General features: G+C 37.5%; 1 protein-coding gene across 4 annotated transcripts in view; it reads right to left on the reverse strand.

Annotated features, from left to right (window-relative positions):
• ZNF608 (zinc finger protein 608) overlaps nucleotides 1-20,020 on the reverse strand; it is an 86,442-nt gene that overhangs the window by 42,361 nt on the left and 24,061 nt on the right. For all 4 annotated transcript variants that reach the window (XM_040580471.1, XM_040580473.1, XM_040580472.1 and 1 more), the window contains exon 3: nucleotides 5,459-5,714. In XM_040580471.1, coding sequence (XP_040436405.1) covers nucleotides 5,459-5,714 — 256 coding nt within the window. The remainder of the gene's footprint in view (nucleotides 1-5,458; nucleotides 5,715-20,020) is intronic.

Raw genomic sequence — 20,020 nt, forward strand, 5'->3', positions numbered from 1 at the left:
CTGGATTTTACATTTTCTGTTAATGTAGCTAGCCAGAAAATCTATCTTCTCCACAAACCACTTCTCAGTAATGGACACAACAAAGCCTGATTTGGAGCAGTGGATATCTTTATGCTTCTCTCCTATAAAAACACCCACTGTTTTTCAGTTCTGAACTGAATATGGTCATTAACAATACCAAACCACTGCTTCCTGTACCCACCAAGTCAACGGTCTACGTTACACAGAAAGGACAGAATATAAATGCACTGGTCTGAAAGCTTACCTGTATTTACAACTGTATCACTTGATTTGATAAAGCATACCACCTTTCTCTCTAAACTTTGCCTGAGCTCAAGACAAGTGTGATTTAATCATGTTTATCCAAATTTCCATAAATTATCATAATGTTCTTTGATAACACAGTGGGGGTTTTTTATAATATCTCTAATTCCTGCATTTGTTTACATATTTGACACGGCTTTCAGCATTGGAAGTTTCATTGTTTCATCACGGCTTTGCATTTGTGAAAGTAGGAAAATGTGATTGTTAAACCCACAGAAACTGCTAAGGTGAATCAGAGACAATCAGACTACTTCTCATTATTCTAATTCTATTTCTATAAACACATACACACCCTCACTTCGACACACATGTACAAACACATACATAACCAAAGACACTTATAACAGACTGTTCTTTTTAAACAGTTTTTGCAAAAATAACCACATAGTAAGGCTGCTGTAGTCAATCCGCTTGCAGATACATGATTAACAGAAGGCTAGTCTGTTATTTAACTTGAAATTTAGAGAAAATATGTAAATATTCAGTGAAAAACAAGAAAAAATATTGAAAAACAGAGGATGTTAGTTAATTCTTACAGTTAAGAAAACATGGCCATGGGAAAAGGAATAGACACCATAAATACAAGAAGAGACAGGACAAGCAAAAACAAAGAATGCTGTACCTTTAAATGGAAATGAGGCTCCCTAGGAACCCATGAGAATTTAGTGTGACTAAACATAATTGTAAGCAATTGTTCAAAGTGTATAAAATGTTTTACTGTGTGCTGAGGGGAGCTAGTTTTTGTGGATTGCCACCTAGCTCCCTGCTTTGCGCAAACTAGAAGAAAAAGATAGGAATGCCTCGTATCTGTGTGTGAATCAGCACAGTGCACCAGGTAACGGACCTGCTTATGGGACAATACAGGGAGGAATCCACATCAGATCTGTGCAACAGGTATGTTTTCAAAACAACATCTATGCATATTTGTTGCAAGCGTGCCAGGGTGGAAAATCCATACACAAGTACCAGCATGCCTCTTTGTCATTGTAGCATTCTCCTTTCTACTGAAAATTTCTGCAAGATAGCATCAGAACTGATACTAGGATAAATCTGGAATACCCTTGAGATGGTCCCATCAGTTTTTTGAGATCCAGCAGATTCCTATTTCTTACACTTGACAACTAGTCTAAAGTTATAAAAATCAAGAAGCCAGCCATAATAAGAGGGCACTTTAAATACAGCTGATTTCCCCATTATTTGTTACTGAATAACAACAACAAGTTGTACCCAAACTGCACAAAGAGACAGAACATCAGCACAGCAATGCAAGAACTCCTGCCACATACAGACAGTTTGTTCTGCACACAAAGGCAGAAAGATGACGGATGGCTGTCTCCTACACAGTTTTCAAGCAAACAGGACATCACCACAACTAGTACTTCCCACATCTAAAGGCAGACTCTGCTACTAGATGCTGAACCAAAAACAGGACATGACCCAGGGCAACTATGTGTGAGAAACTATACAAAAAAGCAAGCTCTAAGCAATTTAGAAAGTTGGTTGGTGGTTTCCCTTTTTTCTGAGTCATTTTTGTGTCCTCCAGGCAGTAAGAAACAATTACTGCTCTCTTCCCCAGAAGATAATTACACGATTTAGCGAGTATCTGATCCTAGATAAACCTTATTTCTCAGTATAGAAATACAGACTTTTAGCAGCTCTTTCCCAGAGTACCCGAAGAACCAACCAACCAACAAAAAATACACTCCAATAACACTACCAAGCTTCTTTTTGTGAAGGACTTCTACTGTTACCAGATGGTAGTTTCTGGTGTCAAATAACTATGTCAGCTGCCAACACTCAATTTCATTTGCCCATAACCATTTCCCATCCCACTACTTCAGGATAGCCTCAGCTAGTTCCTTCAATATTCCTTTCTACAGCCATTAACACCACCTTGGACACATTATTAAATCATATTCAAACAAGGTTATTATGCAGATGAAAATGCCTACAGTATACATTTTTAGAAATTAAGCACTACACAACTTGCTAGCGCAACTGAGAAATGCCCATGTGATAACCAGCAGTCTCAGTCAATTATATGAGTAACCTGCTATGGTTAGTTACAAAGCCCTGTAATAATTGTGACAGCCTTCAGATGCCAGCTTCCCTCTACACTTCTTAAGACTGAGACACTAGCAAAAACGTCTAATTTATTAAATCTGCTGATCAAGTCAACTGAATAGATTGGCATGGAATAAATGAAAAGAGCTGTATTAACAACGCTTTCTTTGATCTGCCACAATTTTGTCTGAAATCCAATGCTGCTTCCCCACCCCCCTCCTTGGAGTGATTATCTTAAAAATATGACTCACAAAACCAAACATCATCCTTTTTCTGACCTTTAAGAAGAAATGCAACAGAACACGACAACTTGTTTAACATTCCTAAAAGAAAACTGGCTATTTCAGACACCCAAAACCTTCAAAACATGAATTCTCAAGTATATGGCTTCTCCTCTACAAAGCATATATTACATTTAATAATAAGTTCTATATAAACTGTCTGATTTAGTCTTCCTCTACTCAGTCTACTCTTCTTATAATAACTGTGATCACCACATCCTTTCTTATATTTGCATTCCCACAGCTAGTTGCTGCATTTGGTCCATAGGTCGCATCGAGTATGCAGACATTCTATAAGCCTATTCTAATCAACTCACAATTCATTTTATACAGCAGCTAAATCAGACACAAAATAATTCAAATCTCAAAACACAAGCAAAGGTCAGAAATTTCCATACCTTAGCTGCTTAGAATTGTCTTAACATTAAAAATCTTTCAAGATATATAGGCAGCTAGATAGGTGTCAGTTTGTACATGTGTTTTTATTAGGTTTTGGAAAGCAGTGAAGGGAGTGAGGAGGAAAGAAACATATGGGCATCATAAAAGAAATTTGTAAATCAGTTGGTCATTATGAACATCAAGATGGTTTTAGATGTCACCAATTACGAAGATTTCAGTGAGAATATTCTGGATTTAAACCAATTTAGGGAAGGTCATGTTCTGGCCTAATTAAAGTCAAAATTGTAACTGAAGAAAATGAGTATCCGATAATCTTCCTTCTGTTAAGGATAAATAGAAAACCCATCTGCACCCTGTTTTCTGTAATTTGGCAGAAACGGCTTCATGCAAGCTGCTTTCATGAACATGTCAGAAAATTTGAAAACAGCTAAATATATATATATGTATGTGTGCCCCAAATGTCAAAACGTAATTAAAATGCAAAAATGATCATTAGAAACTCATTTTTCATAATAGTGTTGATTGTGAACACCAGGAAAAACAGAGTAAAATTTGTTATTTTCTTCAGTCAGCAGGGTCTGAAACAGTAAAACACAAAAAGCACAGTACAAACCATATAATACGAATCATACCAATTGTGTTCAGTCTCTTAAATCTACATTCTAGCTATATTTCTAGAGTAATTTAGAATCCCATTTTATCTATTACTGTAGTCACTCATAGCTGTAGTGTTGCCAAACAGTATTTGTAAAACTGTGAAAACAGGCACATTCAAAACTGTTTCACTCAAACATGCCGTCACTGAACTCGGGAGTTGTTTCAGAAATTTTTTTAGACAAACTGGGATAAGGTTAAGGGAGTTAATTTCTGTTAACTAACAGGACTTTTAAAACCAGTAGAGTGCTGTGAAACTGGTAAATGGAATGTCATTCCTGACCAGAATGCACTTTTTTTAATACTTCATTTCTGGTGCCAAACCTTTAACAAGGCTGGCTTCTTAAATTCAGTGGGGGTCAGAAGTTTAGTTTATTCAGCAAGAATAACACTATTAACAGCTACTGCTCTTTCATGTCAACACAGTTAATGCCCACACATTCCAACTCTGGTTAATACAGGCCAGTCAAGGAAGACTGGAGCTGCTAAGGGCACTCATCTCTGCAGGGATATTTTAGAACAGAATTTATACTGTGCTTTAAAAACAATCTAAAAAGATCAATCTACCTTATGAATCTGCTGTAGACATGCACTGAGAGAAAGATGGATGGATGAAAGCATATAAAAGCAAGTAAATCTGACTCTCACTATTGATTTTGAGAGGACAGTGTAGAGCACTTTGGTGAGGTCTTATATATCACTGCAAAGGACCAAATGCCGTTGTGTGTATGTCTGAAGGATGTCAGGATTTATCATAAAGCAATGCACTGCTGTATTCTTTCATTATATCCTTTTGTAAATAGTGTTGTTTTCACTGTTGAGGAAGGTATGTCACTAAAAATTAAATAATCCTCAAAACAAACATAAGAACAATCACAGGAAGGCTCTCAAGCAGCCGTAACTGGAGAAATCCCGTATTATTAAACCAAAAATTGCAGAAGTTTAGTGTACACATGCAGTATTTTTAGCATTAGCAGGAGAAAGCTGGTATTTTAATAATGAGCTTTTGAAAATCAAAATGGAATCACAGCATAATACTCTTCCTACTTACTTTGTTCTAAATCATAGCAAATCAAGGTTTAGTATTCCCCAAAGCTCTCCAGCACTCCTACTTGGCCAAATGCCTTCAAAGGATATTAAAGAAATCACTCTGGTTTAGATAGCACTTCTTCACCAGATGGAACACTTGTCTTCAAGCAAGAATCCTTTCCTCTTAAAGCATGTTTCAAATAACCAAAATGCAAATAATAATCATATCAAACTGAACTTCTGTAGGGTCTTTGGGGCTTCTATTGTGCTACGGTGGTGGCATTTTTGATGATAGTGTCTGAATTCCAAATTACTAAGCTTTCTAGGTTTTCATCTAAACTATTCATATATCCACTCCCATCACATCTACCCCCCATCATGATGTAAATTTCACAAGCACATTTATGCTACTCTATTAGCTATTTCTTCATATGCTTTTCTCAATATAGCAATATGAAACAATTCTACTGTTAACTGGGGTTACATGGTAGGTCATTTGGAAAATACAGTTGCTTAAATAATAAAAAAACCTGCCATTTGTTTTTAAAAGAAAAAGTCACCAGCTGAATTATAAAGCTGTGACTGCCATTGTACATACTGGTGCACCAACAGACTAGCAGGCACTTAATTAGCACTCAGGCAGATACAGCAAATCTCCTTGACATTAACAAATCTCACAGGCAAGCCTAATGGAAAAAACAATTTACCTTCTTCAGTTTCATGCCATACAATTCCTTCCAAGTTCACGCTGGTCCCAGGCTCACAGGGTCCAAGGCATTCAGGTTCTGTTACTACTCCAACCTCGCAAGTATTTACACCCACTGAACGAGTCCGTACCAAGAGCTGCTCGACTGGTGCTGCAATATTGGATGAAGATGGGGAAAAGTAGGAAGGCAGAATCTGAGGTGTGATACTGCTGGAAATCGGAGGTGGAGGTGCAGGCACTGTAAACAGGGGATCAACCTGAAAACAACAGATAAACTTACTATAATGGTGCTGTGAGATTAAAAAAAAAAAAAAGATAAATTACGAGAAAAAAAAAAAAAGCCCAGTTTGCTGAGACTGCATTTGTATATGCAGGGATTTGGTGTATCATAGATAATTTCAGTCTTGTAAGTTTAGGTTTTTTGACATGAGCCCACATGCTGCACATGAAAAATTAAGTGCAAAAATATCTAATACGCTAAAGAAGGCAAATTGCTAAGTTTCTACAAGACTATTCCTTGTTGTCACAGACTGCTAATATGAAATAATAATAAATTTAAAAACAAGGATTAAGGCAACTTTTTTCTTGGTGCTGACAGAGACTGGTTTGTGGATGGAAATTAATTTTGCAAACTGGGAACTTAATTTTCTATTTAAAGCAAAACATTTATAAAGACAGTACAGAGACACATAAATGCCATTTTTTCACGTGCATCATAGATAAATTAGGACTTGGAACAATTCTAATACCCATATGGCATCAAATATATTGTCTTGTCATCCAATCACTTAAAATACATTAGGATCACCCACCTAACAGCTTACAGATAACAATCATATCTTTCTGCTTGAAATAACAGATGAGGTCTTTTACAAGAATCTATCCAAGCCATCTAATTTCTCAGGGTTTCCAAAATGCATATTTGGAAGAATACAACTTGCCAGACAATCAGTCTGTACACAGACCAATTCAAACAGAGACAACACCTATATATGAACTGATTAAGTTATCTTCCCCATATGATTTCCAATACACCCAGTAGCAGATTTTCTGTACACAGATTTGGCCTGAGGGTCCTCAGTATTTTACTGGGGCCATAAGGTCCTTTGTCACACGGAAGACAGCTAAATAAGGATATGAATGAGTAAACACCTAAAATTCATGTTTACTTGCCCTACTGAATCATAATATCACACCAAGAAAGCATTCTTCAATACAGTGATTTTTTTTTAAAAGGTTGCTTTCTAGCTGCTTTCAAATAAATGATCAAATATCTTCTAGTCATTGCTGTTTTTAATTTTGGACCCCGCAAGAAGACCTAATACAAAAAACATAATGACTCACTGTACATTGTCATCTAGGTTCCGTTCATATGTATCTTAGTGCAGATGAAAGTTAATTTTGCTTTCTTTCAAAGCCAAATTGGCAAACAGGGATAACAAAGAGTAGAAAGGACTAAAGAGCATTATTCTTGTTTTATATATCCTTTGTATCATAGATCAGCTCACTTCATCACATGGTATTTTCATAGAGAGAAAATAAACTGGAAATCTAAAATTAAAGAGTACTTTTAAAAAATTGTGCACAATTGTTACAACTGGTCTTTATAACAATTATTTTGCTTTGAGCATCATTCATACATACAAACGGAGAGCCAACACTTTTAATTATGCACACAAGCCTTAAGTGTGCTACATACTTAACAAAAATGTTTTGTATGATCTTTGTATGACCTGCCTGGACTCTGATCTTAATTACACTAGAAATAGGTAGGACAGAACTATAAACACATTTTCTCCAAATTTTTCCGTATTTTGGGGATTCTTTTTATTTAGGCCTGAAATAATCTTCAGGTTAGAGACAGAACAAAGTTTTTTTAAAACAAACAAATTAAAAAACAAAACAAAAAAACAACAAACAAACAAAAACACAACAACAAAGCAAAACGTGAACACTGAAAGCATCCATTCGGAGTAAAAAACCTGCTCATACCAGCCAGACTCTAGGAAGTAAAACAGAGCTGTGGCACAAAAACAATGCAATCAGGCAATGATATCCTCCTCTTTACACCATTGCAATTGCAGAGCTAAAGCACAGGCAAGAATACTTTGCAGAGCAGACTTGAACGCACACAAGCAAGTATCAACTGACCCCCAGCAGCAGCTGTTACTTGCAATATCTAATAGTAAGCCCAACACAACACCATATCCATGTATGCCTAGTACGAGGGGGCACTGATTCTATGCTATACAGATCCAGGCTGTCTGATGCCAAGTGGAGGCAAACAGTTGGATGGCACAGAGCCCTGCTCCCTGGCACTGGCTGCGTAATGGGGCTCTGTCAGTAAAATGGGGTCAGTATGTACCTCGGGCATAATTTAGAGGAGTTCTTAACATATCTGACTTCAAGCCAAAGAGAACCAGGATCTGTAACTAGCAGGTAAATGGAGCCTAATGCTTAAGAAAAGCTGAGCCACATCCCTTTATAATACCAAGAAATACTGATGAATGGCCTGTTCAGTAGTTTACATGCTGCTTTCTAAAGCTGTGGAAAACCTCCTACTATACATGCAACATCATTCTTCCACAAAACATACTCATCACAAAGCCAGAGAAAAAACAAAATATTTGCTATTATCATACTAAACTGGCCAGTGTTTTAAATGAATGTAGACTAAATTGGCAGATGTGTCTTCCATTTTCTAAGTATTATAAACAGTGGAAGGGAACTAACAAAAGCACAGATCTGACAGTGTACCCTACTAAGTTCTTTGTTACAAATATTTGTACTCAGTTCTAGTTTATTTAGACCTGCTAATAAAAGTTCATGGTTTCCACTAGAAACAGTCACACAGGACGAGGCCAAAGAGTGGCGATTGCAGTAAAAGGGTCTGTTGCTCTGTGAATTTAAACACTAAGACTTTGGTAGATAATTAAGTGGACATTTACTGTTCCTGAGGTCCATGTTCATTGCACAAACGTGACCTTACTCATATTTAATAATAATTGAAAAAAAAAGCTAACTTAAATATAGCTCCAGTTTTCCGTGTTTTAAAATTATCCCATCTCATTTGATACTCGTAACGTCAGCACAGCAAAGTGGTGGTTCTCAGCGATCATTGTGGTGACACAATTGTTTTCATGAATTCTCCAAAGGGCACTGATGTAAGCTATTAGGAGCAAAGAGAGAGGCAGGAAGGCCGCCATCTCCAGTGGAAAAAAGGCACATAAGACTAACATCTGGTGGTGGCAGTCTGTCAAGCTGAGGAAAGTTAATGTCAAGAACAGATGCTCTGCAGTTTCTCACTGTTATTTTTGCATGATTATTCCCAGGTGTTGGCGCATACTGAGCAGTAGCCTTGCTGTTTATCACACGAGACATTCCAATATGAGATTGAAAATCTGAATCTGAGGAAGGTTATTTACATAGATGCTCTCTTTACACACATAATCAAAGGGGTCCAAAAAAGACAGAAATATTCAAGCAATATTTTCTTCATTCACCTAATTCCAAGAGCTTTTGAGAGCTGATCAGTGACAAAGGCTACAAAGCTGGAGTGTTATTCATGGCAGCTTTCCACTGCCAAGTGTTTCATTGTATCAGAGCGCTACGGCTCTTAGTAGTAGAAAAGCTCACAGAAAATGAAGAAAGCCTTGCCAAGCAATGTATTCAGTGCTCCATGGAGCGCTCCTCTATCTCAACATGAAAAAAAAAAAAACAACCAAAAACAAAAAAAAAAAAAAAAACCCCAAACATTGAATTGATGGCTGCATAACATTAGTCAGTATGAGGAAGGGCATACGGAAGAGAGAAGAGAGAGGAATATCATCCTGACTAGAAGCAAGGCAGGGCTTTCTAATAAGCAGGGCTCTCCTTCAGTTACCCAGGCATGTTACATGCTGGAATTAAGCTCTGCTCATTAAAACCCACTTTCCTGATGCAGTGTATGCTTCTAAAATTATGTCAGAAAATTAACATTTTGTGTCTGTTGTACACAATTTCCTGACAACCAGGAGAAATTCCAGTAGGTAGTGCTGAGCTCACAGAAGCAGGTACACAGATTTGAAAGGATTTCCCAGACCAGAGAGTGCCCAACATCACGCTATTGCAATCAGCCACATCATACTCCCATTCCTGCAGGAACTGGAGTATTTTAAGCCTTTATGGGACAGTGTCTCATGTATTCCTGTGGGAAACTCACCTGAATGAAAGAAGACTGAGATACCAGAACACCTATGGCCCTATCTGACACGGTACAAATCTGACAGCAGTGGATTTACTGTAGTATTCAAGATAAAATCACTTTTCACACAGATTTAAACACAACTTTTGATCATATTATCAAGTGGAAGTATTCTATATCTGTGTATTTCATTCATTCCAACTTTGAAAATTTTCAGTGTGTGTTTCTTAAGTGTGAAATGTTTCTGTCATAAATCACAAAATGCAAACTAGAAAATAGGTGTCATGCAGCCAGACCATGTGATGTGACCCATCAAAGTGTGTTATCATATGCATGTCTAGTTCCACCTCATTAATGACGGTATGTCTTTGACGGTGTATCTCCATGAGGACATAATCTACCAATCTAAGACCAAACGGGGTCATACACTACTGCAGTCACCCACTAGATGATTTTGCAATGTACATGCCAAAAACCATTTAATCAATCTACCAATACACAACCTGCAGAAAGGCAGAGGAACAGGTATAAGGCTCAGGATAAGTCCTTCCAAGAAAGCACTGCTTTTTAAATTGAGAAAAAAAAATCTACTGTAAGCATTCCCAGTGGGAACATCTGCACTAGTAGAAAGAGTGTGGAAAGATCAAAATCCTGTTATGAGATATACCTAAAAAACAAAGCCTGATCCTTTGCAAAAAGTAAATCCTTCCTTAACAAAACCCACACCAACATACAGACTGAAAGGACTTGAAAATTACATTGACAAGTTCTTTAGAGTTATGAATTAGTACTTCACAGAATCACAGTGTTTGAAATGAAAATCAGGAAATAAAGGAATTCAGCCCTATATGGAAGTTTTGCTTTCTCTAGATTTTAAGGTGAAAGGGAGATTATCTTGTTTTTATATAAAGTATGCTTACCCCTACCTTAATTTTCTAAAGCAACAGTGACCCTAGAAGACCCCATTCTAATCTCATGCACATCATCATAAATCAGAAGTAATTCTAATGAGATCAATCAAACTTCCTTGGAAGGAAACGAATGCGGGGAAAATGACATGGAAAAAATATCTGTGTGCTAAGGAGTGTATCTCCTTTTCTAAATATCTCATTGGTCTTTAAATATCTTCTTGCTACAACCCTTGCCCCACAAAAAAATTTACAAACCTAAAACCTAAAGCTATTCCTTCTTATTCTACCCATGTAACAGAAATCACCCCTATGGAGAATCTCTATTTCATCTGAAAAGCCTCGATTCAATCTCAAATCAGTACTCCTTGCATTTAAATTGAAGTAAGAGGCCACTCAGAAGCATTTTGACATTAACACTTTGTTTTCTTACAGAAAGTAGTATTCATTTTGAGATGAGAAGGATTTAATTATACCTTTGAAATACCAGTCATTACCTAAAGATATTTCACTTATTAAGACCCACACTTACTATCTAATAGGGGCATTTTTGGCCAATAAATGTTCTACATCAAATTTGGAAGAAAAGGTCAGTGCCACGAAGGACATGCTTAGAAAATCAGAAAGAAATACTACAAGACATGGATGTAGAAAATAATTCTGGTCACGGAACAGACATATGTATTACAAGCCTTACATTCAAAATATGGGAAAGTCAGAGGTACTAAGGAAGTTTCTTATTTTGGTCAATTTAGCTGAGAAGCACAAGAGCTTGAATACAAAAGAAGGATGAAGTAGGTTCACACTGCCTAAACTTAATCCAAATTTTAGACTTAAAAACCTATGTCTGAGAATAATCAAAAAAATACTTGTGCTTTACATGAAAAACTTATGCTTTACAAATATTGTAATATGGACAAGAAACCTGACATGTAATTGTGTTGAACTGAGCAACAAAAGTAGCAGTTACTTGGAGTTTCCAAGTATTTCCTACTCTTGAAATGGACTTCTCCACTTCAATTAACTGAGTAGCTGGAAAGAAGGGGGGGGGGGGGGGGGGGGGGGGGGAGAGGGGGCGGGAAGTGCAAGGGAAAAGACACCCTAACAAAAACTCCCACTTTTTCTCCCCATAAATCTGCAAATCGCTCACATCTGGAATAATGTCAACATTCTGAATATTTGTTATTAAGCAAAAAAAAAAAAACACCCAAACAAAAACACTTTAAACTCTTACTAAGTTACTAATGTTTTACTACAAACAACAAGGAAAAAATCCTCCCTTGTATTCAAGATCTTCTATGCTACTCCCATCAGCTGCTGCACCAGCACACACAGTTCTGCAAACTCACAATCTTTGACAGTTACATGTTCTTTCTACATGCAGGCCTCCGGACCTCCTCAGACATTATGTTACTGTTACCTACAGCACCTCCACAGACACAATGTTAATATTTTTTTAGGACAGTGTTAATATACAATGAAGGTCATGGTGAAAAGTCAAAGCTTTAGACTAGGATCTAATGCAGAAACAATGGTGCTGAACAAGAGACAAGGAAAATTCCTTGTCCTTTCTCAGATCTTCTATTCTAGCTCAGATGCTTGGGATTTCCCGAAGCCATTCACCCATTTTACTGTGGGAAAGATTAACATTTGACAGCTGCCAGCAATATCCTTCTGCCAAAGGCTGCATCTGTGAAAAACTGTATGTCAACTCTAACGTTTGGCAGAGTCCTGGGAGGATGCCCAGATCGCCACCTGCAAGTTTCTAGTAAAGACATTTCTTCTCTTTCAGCCCAAGAAAATCACATTCATTGAGATAATTTTGTCCATAGGTCTCTAGAACACCTTTTTCCATTGTAACTTGATTTCTTGTGGTCAGGTTTTCAGTCTGCACTTTCAAACTTTTCTTCAGTCAGCCTGGGTGCTTTGCTAAGCCTTAATACAGAATAAAGAAGCACTGAAATTCACTCAGGATACCAATCCTGTCCAGCAACACACACTGTATTCCAGTCAACAAAGGCATTTCTCTGAACTGTTTGTGTTTAGACAGAATGTGCATCTGATCTCCAGCATCAGATGGTGTTATGCGAGTGAATATGACAAAAATCGAGGCACAGACATTTGCTGGTAAGGGTTAGGTATTGCTCTATTGAATTCTGTAACTGTTTAGAAGCTCTTTGTTTTAAAGAAAAAAGTTTTCCATTGGCAATCACCACTTTTTCTTCCAAAGCTTCTGCTACATTCAACCTTTCAGGGTTCTGAGCCCGAAAAAAAGATCTTTGCTTACGGAAGTCTCACAGCATTACTAACAAATAGTACCCTGAAGATGCCAGTGTTTATTTCTAACAGGTGTGAGACTTGGACCCAGGAATGAAGCTATGCTTGCTCTATGACCTATCAAGACACCAACTGACCAAGGAAAGTTTTCCCACTCTTAATTGTATATAGGAATAGACTAGATAATTTAATTGCACCATGACTAAATGCATTTAACCGCTACATTTCAAGTTTTCATTCTCAATGTCCAAGCACATCACACCACAACCCTGTGACCCCACCACAGAAGTTCTCCATTATGAAAAGATAGTTTCTGTTAGTCAATCATGCGACTGTGGTCCGATGGAATAACTGCCTTTTCAACCATTCCGGAGTGCAGGGACATAGCAGATCAATACAATTCTGTGAGGTCTTCCAGGAATCCACAACGTATAACCCAGTGGCAAACAAGACTCAGAAAAGAAATGGCTTCTTTGCAACTCTTTGACTTCCTGCATGTCAGTGGCCTATTATGAGGTTTCTGTTGCCTTTTACCCATTTGCCAACTACTCTGTGAGTGCGACGTTGCATACATTATGATTCAGGCTGTTGCTTCCTCAATGCAATACATTTTTGTTGAGAAAAAAAACCAAAAACAAGCTTCCAAAAGCTTGTCAGAGAACCTCTATAATCCTCAGAAACACAACTAAGCTTCCTTGATGGTCTATGTATACCAAAAACTTTTAGTTGCCTAACTAGATTCTTATGGATGACAATTTTAGCGTGTTCTGAAAATCCATCATTTGACTTCATGGCCCTCTATTTATCAGTACCTACAGATCCCTAAAAGTTTTAATTTAGCTAGCTCTTAGGTCTCTTAAGCAAGACAGGTGCATCTTTGTGTAATATATTCCTGTATTACTGCCCTGCGTCTCCCACTTGGGCTTTTCAGTAGGGTATAGGAACCTGTATCAGTTTTTCTTCAGATTTCTTAGACCAACTTAATGGTATTAGCAAACTCTACCAAGTGTATGATACCATGCCCTAATTTTATTTAAAGAACAAGACAATATTACTACTTTTAAGAATGGGACACACACATTCACAGTTATTTAGCAACACTTCTAAAATGACCTTTCAGCTTTTCTTTTCACTGCTCAACTGAAAAAAAGAGCCAAAGCATTATTATGTATCTATCCCTGCAACCACCTGCTGTTGAATAGCTATAGTTCATAACAAAAATAAAACCTTTATTCTCAAATGCAGTTTGAGGTGTTTACAGTGTGTTAGGGAAAGCCAATTTATATAGGTATTTTTTTCCTGTCAACTGGTGTACACTTTTACTGTGGTGCAAATCCAGAGTAGTTCCACTGAAGCATAACTATGGGCAGAATTTGGACTGTAGTGTTTGTTTCACCAAGGAGAGAAGTAATTAGTATTTCAAATAATTTTTCAAGAGCTCTAAAAGAATTCTGAAAATAATAAATGTACAGTGAAGCTTTTTAAAAGGAAAATAATCCTTGTGAGTAGGAAATTGCTAATACCTATTCCCTCCAAATTGTTTCTTATGGTTTGGGTTTTTTTCTTTCTAAACTGAACATGGTACTGATGCAAACTGTCTGATAATCCTTGACAATGAGACTGAAGGACTAAGCTTACAGTATGAAAGCAAATATAAGAACTGGAATCATCATGGAAGACCTTTCTAAATTTACTTACCTTCTTGCCTCAGCTCTGAGATCATTCACTTTTGGCAGAGAGGAGGAACCCAGGTTTAGTGTCCTCCTAATTCTCTTTCATGAAGGCATCTACACTATCAGCACCAAATCATCTGATTACAGACCACTGAACAGACAGCTAAGTCGTGTCCTTTCTGTGGCTGAGAAGCAGGTCACCTTGAGATCTCTGTTCTCATGTCCCTGCCTCGAAGACATTTTTCCCTATTGATTTTGCCTTGGTACCTTGGGATCCTCATTAGCATGCTCTCTGAGCACCCAGCCACAGACAAAAATTCACATTTGCAGAGTTTCAGTAAGGGCTTATCATTCCTGTCTTGCTGTGGAAGAATGGAGGCATGTAAAGGACCAATTTCACCCAGAAAATCCCAGACACCATTGTTGAAACACCTTGTGTTTCAGTATATCCATCTAACCTTTAACTTCCTCCTCTCCCACACTGTCTCATAGACTACATTTATAGTCTAACAGTGTGATTAACACCTGCTGAAAATGAAGCTCCCTTTCTGTTCAAATGAAGAAAGAAAAAAAATCAGTAGTCCAAGTATTTAACTTTTCATGTGTTAAATTCTGCAGTTACTTGTACCTTCTATTCTCTGCTCTGCCCTAATAGGCTTTCTTTTCTATCCACTGCATGATGAGCTTACAACAAAGACAAACAAAAAGAAATATTTTTGCATGCTTAGTAGAAATTCAAATATTTTCCTCAACTGAAATAAAAAAATAAACCTAATCTAAGCTGTCATAAAAATCGTGAAATTACTCCGGCAGTTCTATCAAACTATATAGACATGTACAGATCCTTTGAAGAAATGAAACTGCAGTTTATCAAGTGTGATTTATAAGCAACACTGATTTAGCTCGGAGATAACACTGCTGTCTAATCATTAGTAGTCAGACAACAGCCATGTGAACACATCAATTATGGGCCACTGCCAAAAGCCCTTGAGATCCCAGAGATTAACAGCCAATCCTCTGTTTTACAAGCTCACATCAAAAAGAATATTAATAAGAGGAGGGGCAATGTGAAAGCTTGTCAGAGTAATTCACGCACTAAAACAAGGCATTTTTCCCTTTGCTCTGCCTTGAACTGGTCCATGAAAAAAGCTGGCATCAGCTACAAAGCACAAAGCTGCCAATTTCTCAGAAAATGTTTTTTATTAACATATGGGAAGTTGTGAAAGGCTGCAAAAGCTCTATTTGCTGGATAAAGGCAACAACTTCTATGTGTTCCTTTCCTGAATGTATCAGTCATACAACTTCAATCATTATTCAGACATTTGGAAATGAACATCCATGCAAAGAAGTGTTTGATGGCTCTTCTCTCCCTCAAAACTAGAGCTATTTACTATATAAACAAATTAACCAGCCTTCAAGGTATTCATTTACTCCATCTCGCTAATGACTTAGAAAAACTAAAGTAGAAATACTACCAACTCATCTACATGTTCATTTCTGTTTTCAAATGTGTAAAAACAATCCCACAACTGTGCCTTTCTTACTGACTTCTGTGCTGCGTTATTGACTAGAGGTTAAACTCTTCTTACATACAAATGAACGGAAACTAAGACATGAGTATAACTCCAAAGGGACCAGTTACTCCCCTGTACAAATGTAAACATGCCTATTGAAATGGACCTCAAACAACCTGTTGCTGGCACTTTAAATACAGCAGTATTAACTGGATAGTTTTTAAGCTTGGTTCAATCACTGTCTAGTCGTCAATCACCCTGTCTGGAACTCAAGGGTCTAAAAATAGATGTCTTACAGCATGGCTGCCAACAACCTGCATTCAATTCTACCAATACTTTATATAAGGGTATGCAATCCGGAAGAGAGATTTTGTTTGTGGGGACTTTCCAGAGCTACCTTTATATAAACAATCTCCGGTAATGCCAGCAATTAACCTCTGAGCAAAGAAGGGGCAAGAAGCAGGAACTTTCTAGACTGTCTCTGCTGCCCCAGAGCCAGTAATGTGAAAATTACACCTTTAGGCACAGCTCCAGACTACATATTACTTGTTGAGCCAGTTTTAACAGTTTCCACTTTGCTGTGGTCTTCCAGGCACTCATTCCCTTCACTTGTTTTTACCTGGAATATTACACATACATACATACCCTGCTGGAGGATGGCGTATTGTTAAGTCAAATTGACACAGCCAAGAAGGTCAAAATCACACATGGAAGGACACACAGGCAGGAAGCATTTCAAGCAGCAGATTCGTATTGTGGAACTGCCCCTTTACTAAACCGCTGGAGCAAAGAGACGTCAGCCCAGATTGTTTGCTCAGGTAACCATAGCATGTTGGCTTCCACAGCTTTACTGCTTCAGGAACACCTGTAATGGCACTTTTACCTAAGGGTATAGCCTTGCATCAGTCCCTGTCTTTCTACAGCTAAACATGTGGACAACTCACACCTGGCCAAAACAATACACAGCCAAACAAGCCAAAAACCAACAACTTTTTTCACACACTTTTGGTGGGACTAACCTCGATATGCCAGCTAGTTATCCAGGGTCCAGAGGACTGTGTGACAATGACAGCTCAATTTGAAATTGATTTCTGTAGTGGTGGAACCACAGGCTAAGTGTATGCTTTACACCAAAGGGGACAGACAACTCTCACAAAACCATCCTGCCAGCACAGCCACAGCGGTAAGACACACATCTTACACTCACACTGATGCTTGATAGCTTAATGCTGTGTGAGAGTCCTTTGCTCACTTAGGTTTGCACTTTATTTTCCCATAGTGAAAGCAATGCCTGGAATATACCAGGTCCTTAAAGATCTATCACTTGGCAGCTTAACAGCTGAAACAATTTTAGAAATACTGTTTCTCTTATCCTAGACGTGTTTTGGGAATATACCCACTGTTTTAAAAGATTCTCTCTGGTATGTGTCCGAAAAGGTTATGTTTCTCTTACATGTCCAAAAAGAACATCATGCTGTGAGAGCCATCACAAAACATGTCAAGGTTCTCATTTCAGTGTGTTCTCTCTTTCTATGCCTTTCTGTGTCATTCTATCACGACTAGTGATTTTGCAAGTCAACTGCTTAAGAGCTAACCTGGGAAAACATTTATCAGGTAGATGTCTTCCAAAGCAGCAACTTCATAAGCACATCATAGAACAAGGAAGTGATTCAATTGATAACAGAAAAAAACATATTTTTGACTGAAAAGTTTAAATTTATAAAGAGGCCTCATTTTTGTTCAGCTGGCTGAGACAGGAAAATTTGTCTTCCAAACGTTCTCCAAAGTTATTCTGAAATTTAAATTAACTAATACAAACTAATACCAAATGTTGGACTTAATGCACCAAGTGACATGAGTTAAGTTTGACAGGAGTAGCCTTCTATTAGGAAATTTGAAAAGAGAGACTGTTTATCTATTTTTAGACTGTATTCAAAACTGGGTCAAGATTTGCTAAATTTCCAACTTAAAGGCATACTCTTCAGAAAGCACTGAGCAGTCTGTATACAAAAATCTGAGACTTTTGAGATGTCTCCGACCAGGCAATTACAGATCTCTCAAATTATAATTAGAAATTTTAATTTAGAGGTGCAAACAACTAACATAGTGCCAGGATCAATGGGATCCTATTAGAAAAGTGGAGACTTGAACTGACTCTCATGACTCCCAGACTGGCTTTTACTATACCTCCTAACTTGCTACCAATAAAAGCAGGATAAAACAGCAAGTGAAAAGAAACCCTTTTATAAAGTGGAGGGCAGAACTTAAATCAACCAACTTCTTTTTGGTGGTGATCCTGTAGAAATGCTCTGCAGGTTCTACATGGCACAGCTCTCAAGGAAGTGTCAGTGTGATATAGGTATGAGTGCTGTCAAACAGGGAATGCATTAGAACATAATAATTGGATGATAACCCTAATACAGAGCTCCTGATGATGCACAGCAGCAGAATCTTTATTTCAAGCAACACTGGTTACTTTTAAAACTCACTGTTAGAACAGTTTCCAGCATTAAGTGTGTCAGGCTCTAAACACTTACTTGCTTTAAGACAGTGTTAATGACTTAGCTAATCACACAGTTTTATAGTTCTATAACGTACTGTGCTGTAAAAATTAAACCAGTGCTTATTACACCTCTGCTACCTTTCCTTTCCTTCTTATTGGACTGACTCTTAAATGGGTTAAAACTAATACTGTACTACAATAAAACATAAGAAGTGCACTGGTTGACAACAGTTCAATACGTAACACAATATTTCAGTTCAAAGCCTACTCACAAATTGGTTCAAAACACTACTCTCAGCTACTGAAATTAATGGCATGCTTATTTTTCAATTTTGAGGGAGCTACTCCATCTGAAAACATAGAAAATGGTTTCAATGCTCCATTACATTAAAGGGATACTGACAGATTAAAAATGAAGTTACCTTGTTTGTATTATTACTAGCATTTCAGGTAACTGAAAAGGGAAGAAGTTAGATTTTCTCATCGTTGTTTTTATTTGCTTCTGGAATTTCACTCCTTTTGGACACTAAAACCAACGCACTTTCCCTTTTTGTATCTGAAATACAACTCTGTTTGTATTCTTGCAAATTACACATTTTTGCAAAGCCTCTTTGATGTCAGCAATGTTTATGTGACAGGTGCTGACACTGTACTGCTAAAATTGCATTGAGAACAAGTCTTCCTTTGTCACTGGGAAATCAATATGACTAATGGCCAAGTAGAAAAGACTGTATCAAAGATACCTGAAGATGCATACTGCTTCTGTGTAGAGGACAGAGAAAGAAGAAAGGCACACAAGCACGCACAAAAATGTTGGAAGAAACACACACAGACATCTGAGATACAAAGACAATTGGTGGATCTTTGAATATAAGCAAAGAACTTCATACACATTCTTACACTGCAACCTAGCTTTTCTACAGAGAAAAAAAGGCAAAACAAATCAGATAAACACAAGCTTCTTTGTTCTTGATAGGCATGACATAGAAAATTCTTCACTCTTACAGTTATTTAAGATAATACAGACTGGATTAGCTTGAGTATCTACTAAAGACTGACCACTTGCTTTCAATACTGCTCAGAATTAAAAGGGGCTCACCATGCATTTTATTAAAATCAGTGCCATCGCACTTGAATTCTGAGGAGTATTTGTTTACTGTTCCACAGAAAGAATACAGCATCTGTTATTCTGCCCCTAAACAAATGAATATTATTATTTCACTTTCCCAAATCATGTTAAAGAGTCTGATGATAATACAGGAATGGATACAGTCAGTGCTTATGGCATAGTATGGCTGATTTTCTTGCTTGTAATGCAAACAATTTGCTTTGTGGTTCTAAAACCTAGGAATGTTGATATCACAGCTGCATTTCTTTTGGTCTGAATTTAGGCTCTAAAAGCCACTTTTGATGGAGCTATTCAGTATGGAAATATATTGGAAATTTTCAATAACTCTATGATCTCGCCATCTCAATTTCACTGACTATAAAGTGGGGATAGCTCC

The sequence above is a fragment of the Falco naumanni genome, chromosome Z, assembly GCF_017639655.2.
Source record: "Falco naumanni isolate bFalNau1 chromosome Z, bFalNau1.pat, whole genome shotgun sequence".
NCBI classification, from domain to species: Eukaryota; Metazoa; Chordata; class Aves; order Falconiformes; family Falconidae; genus Falco; species Falco naumanni.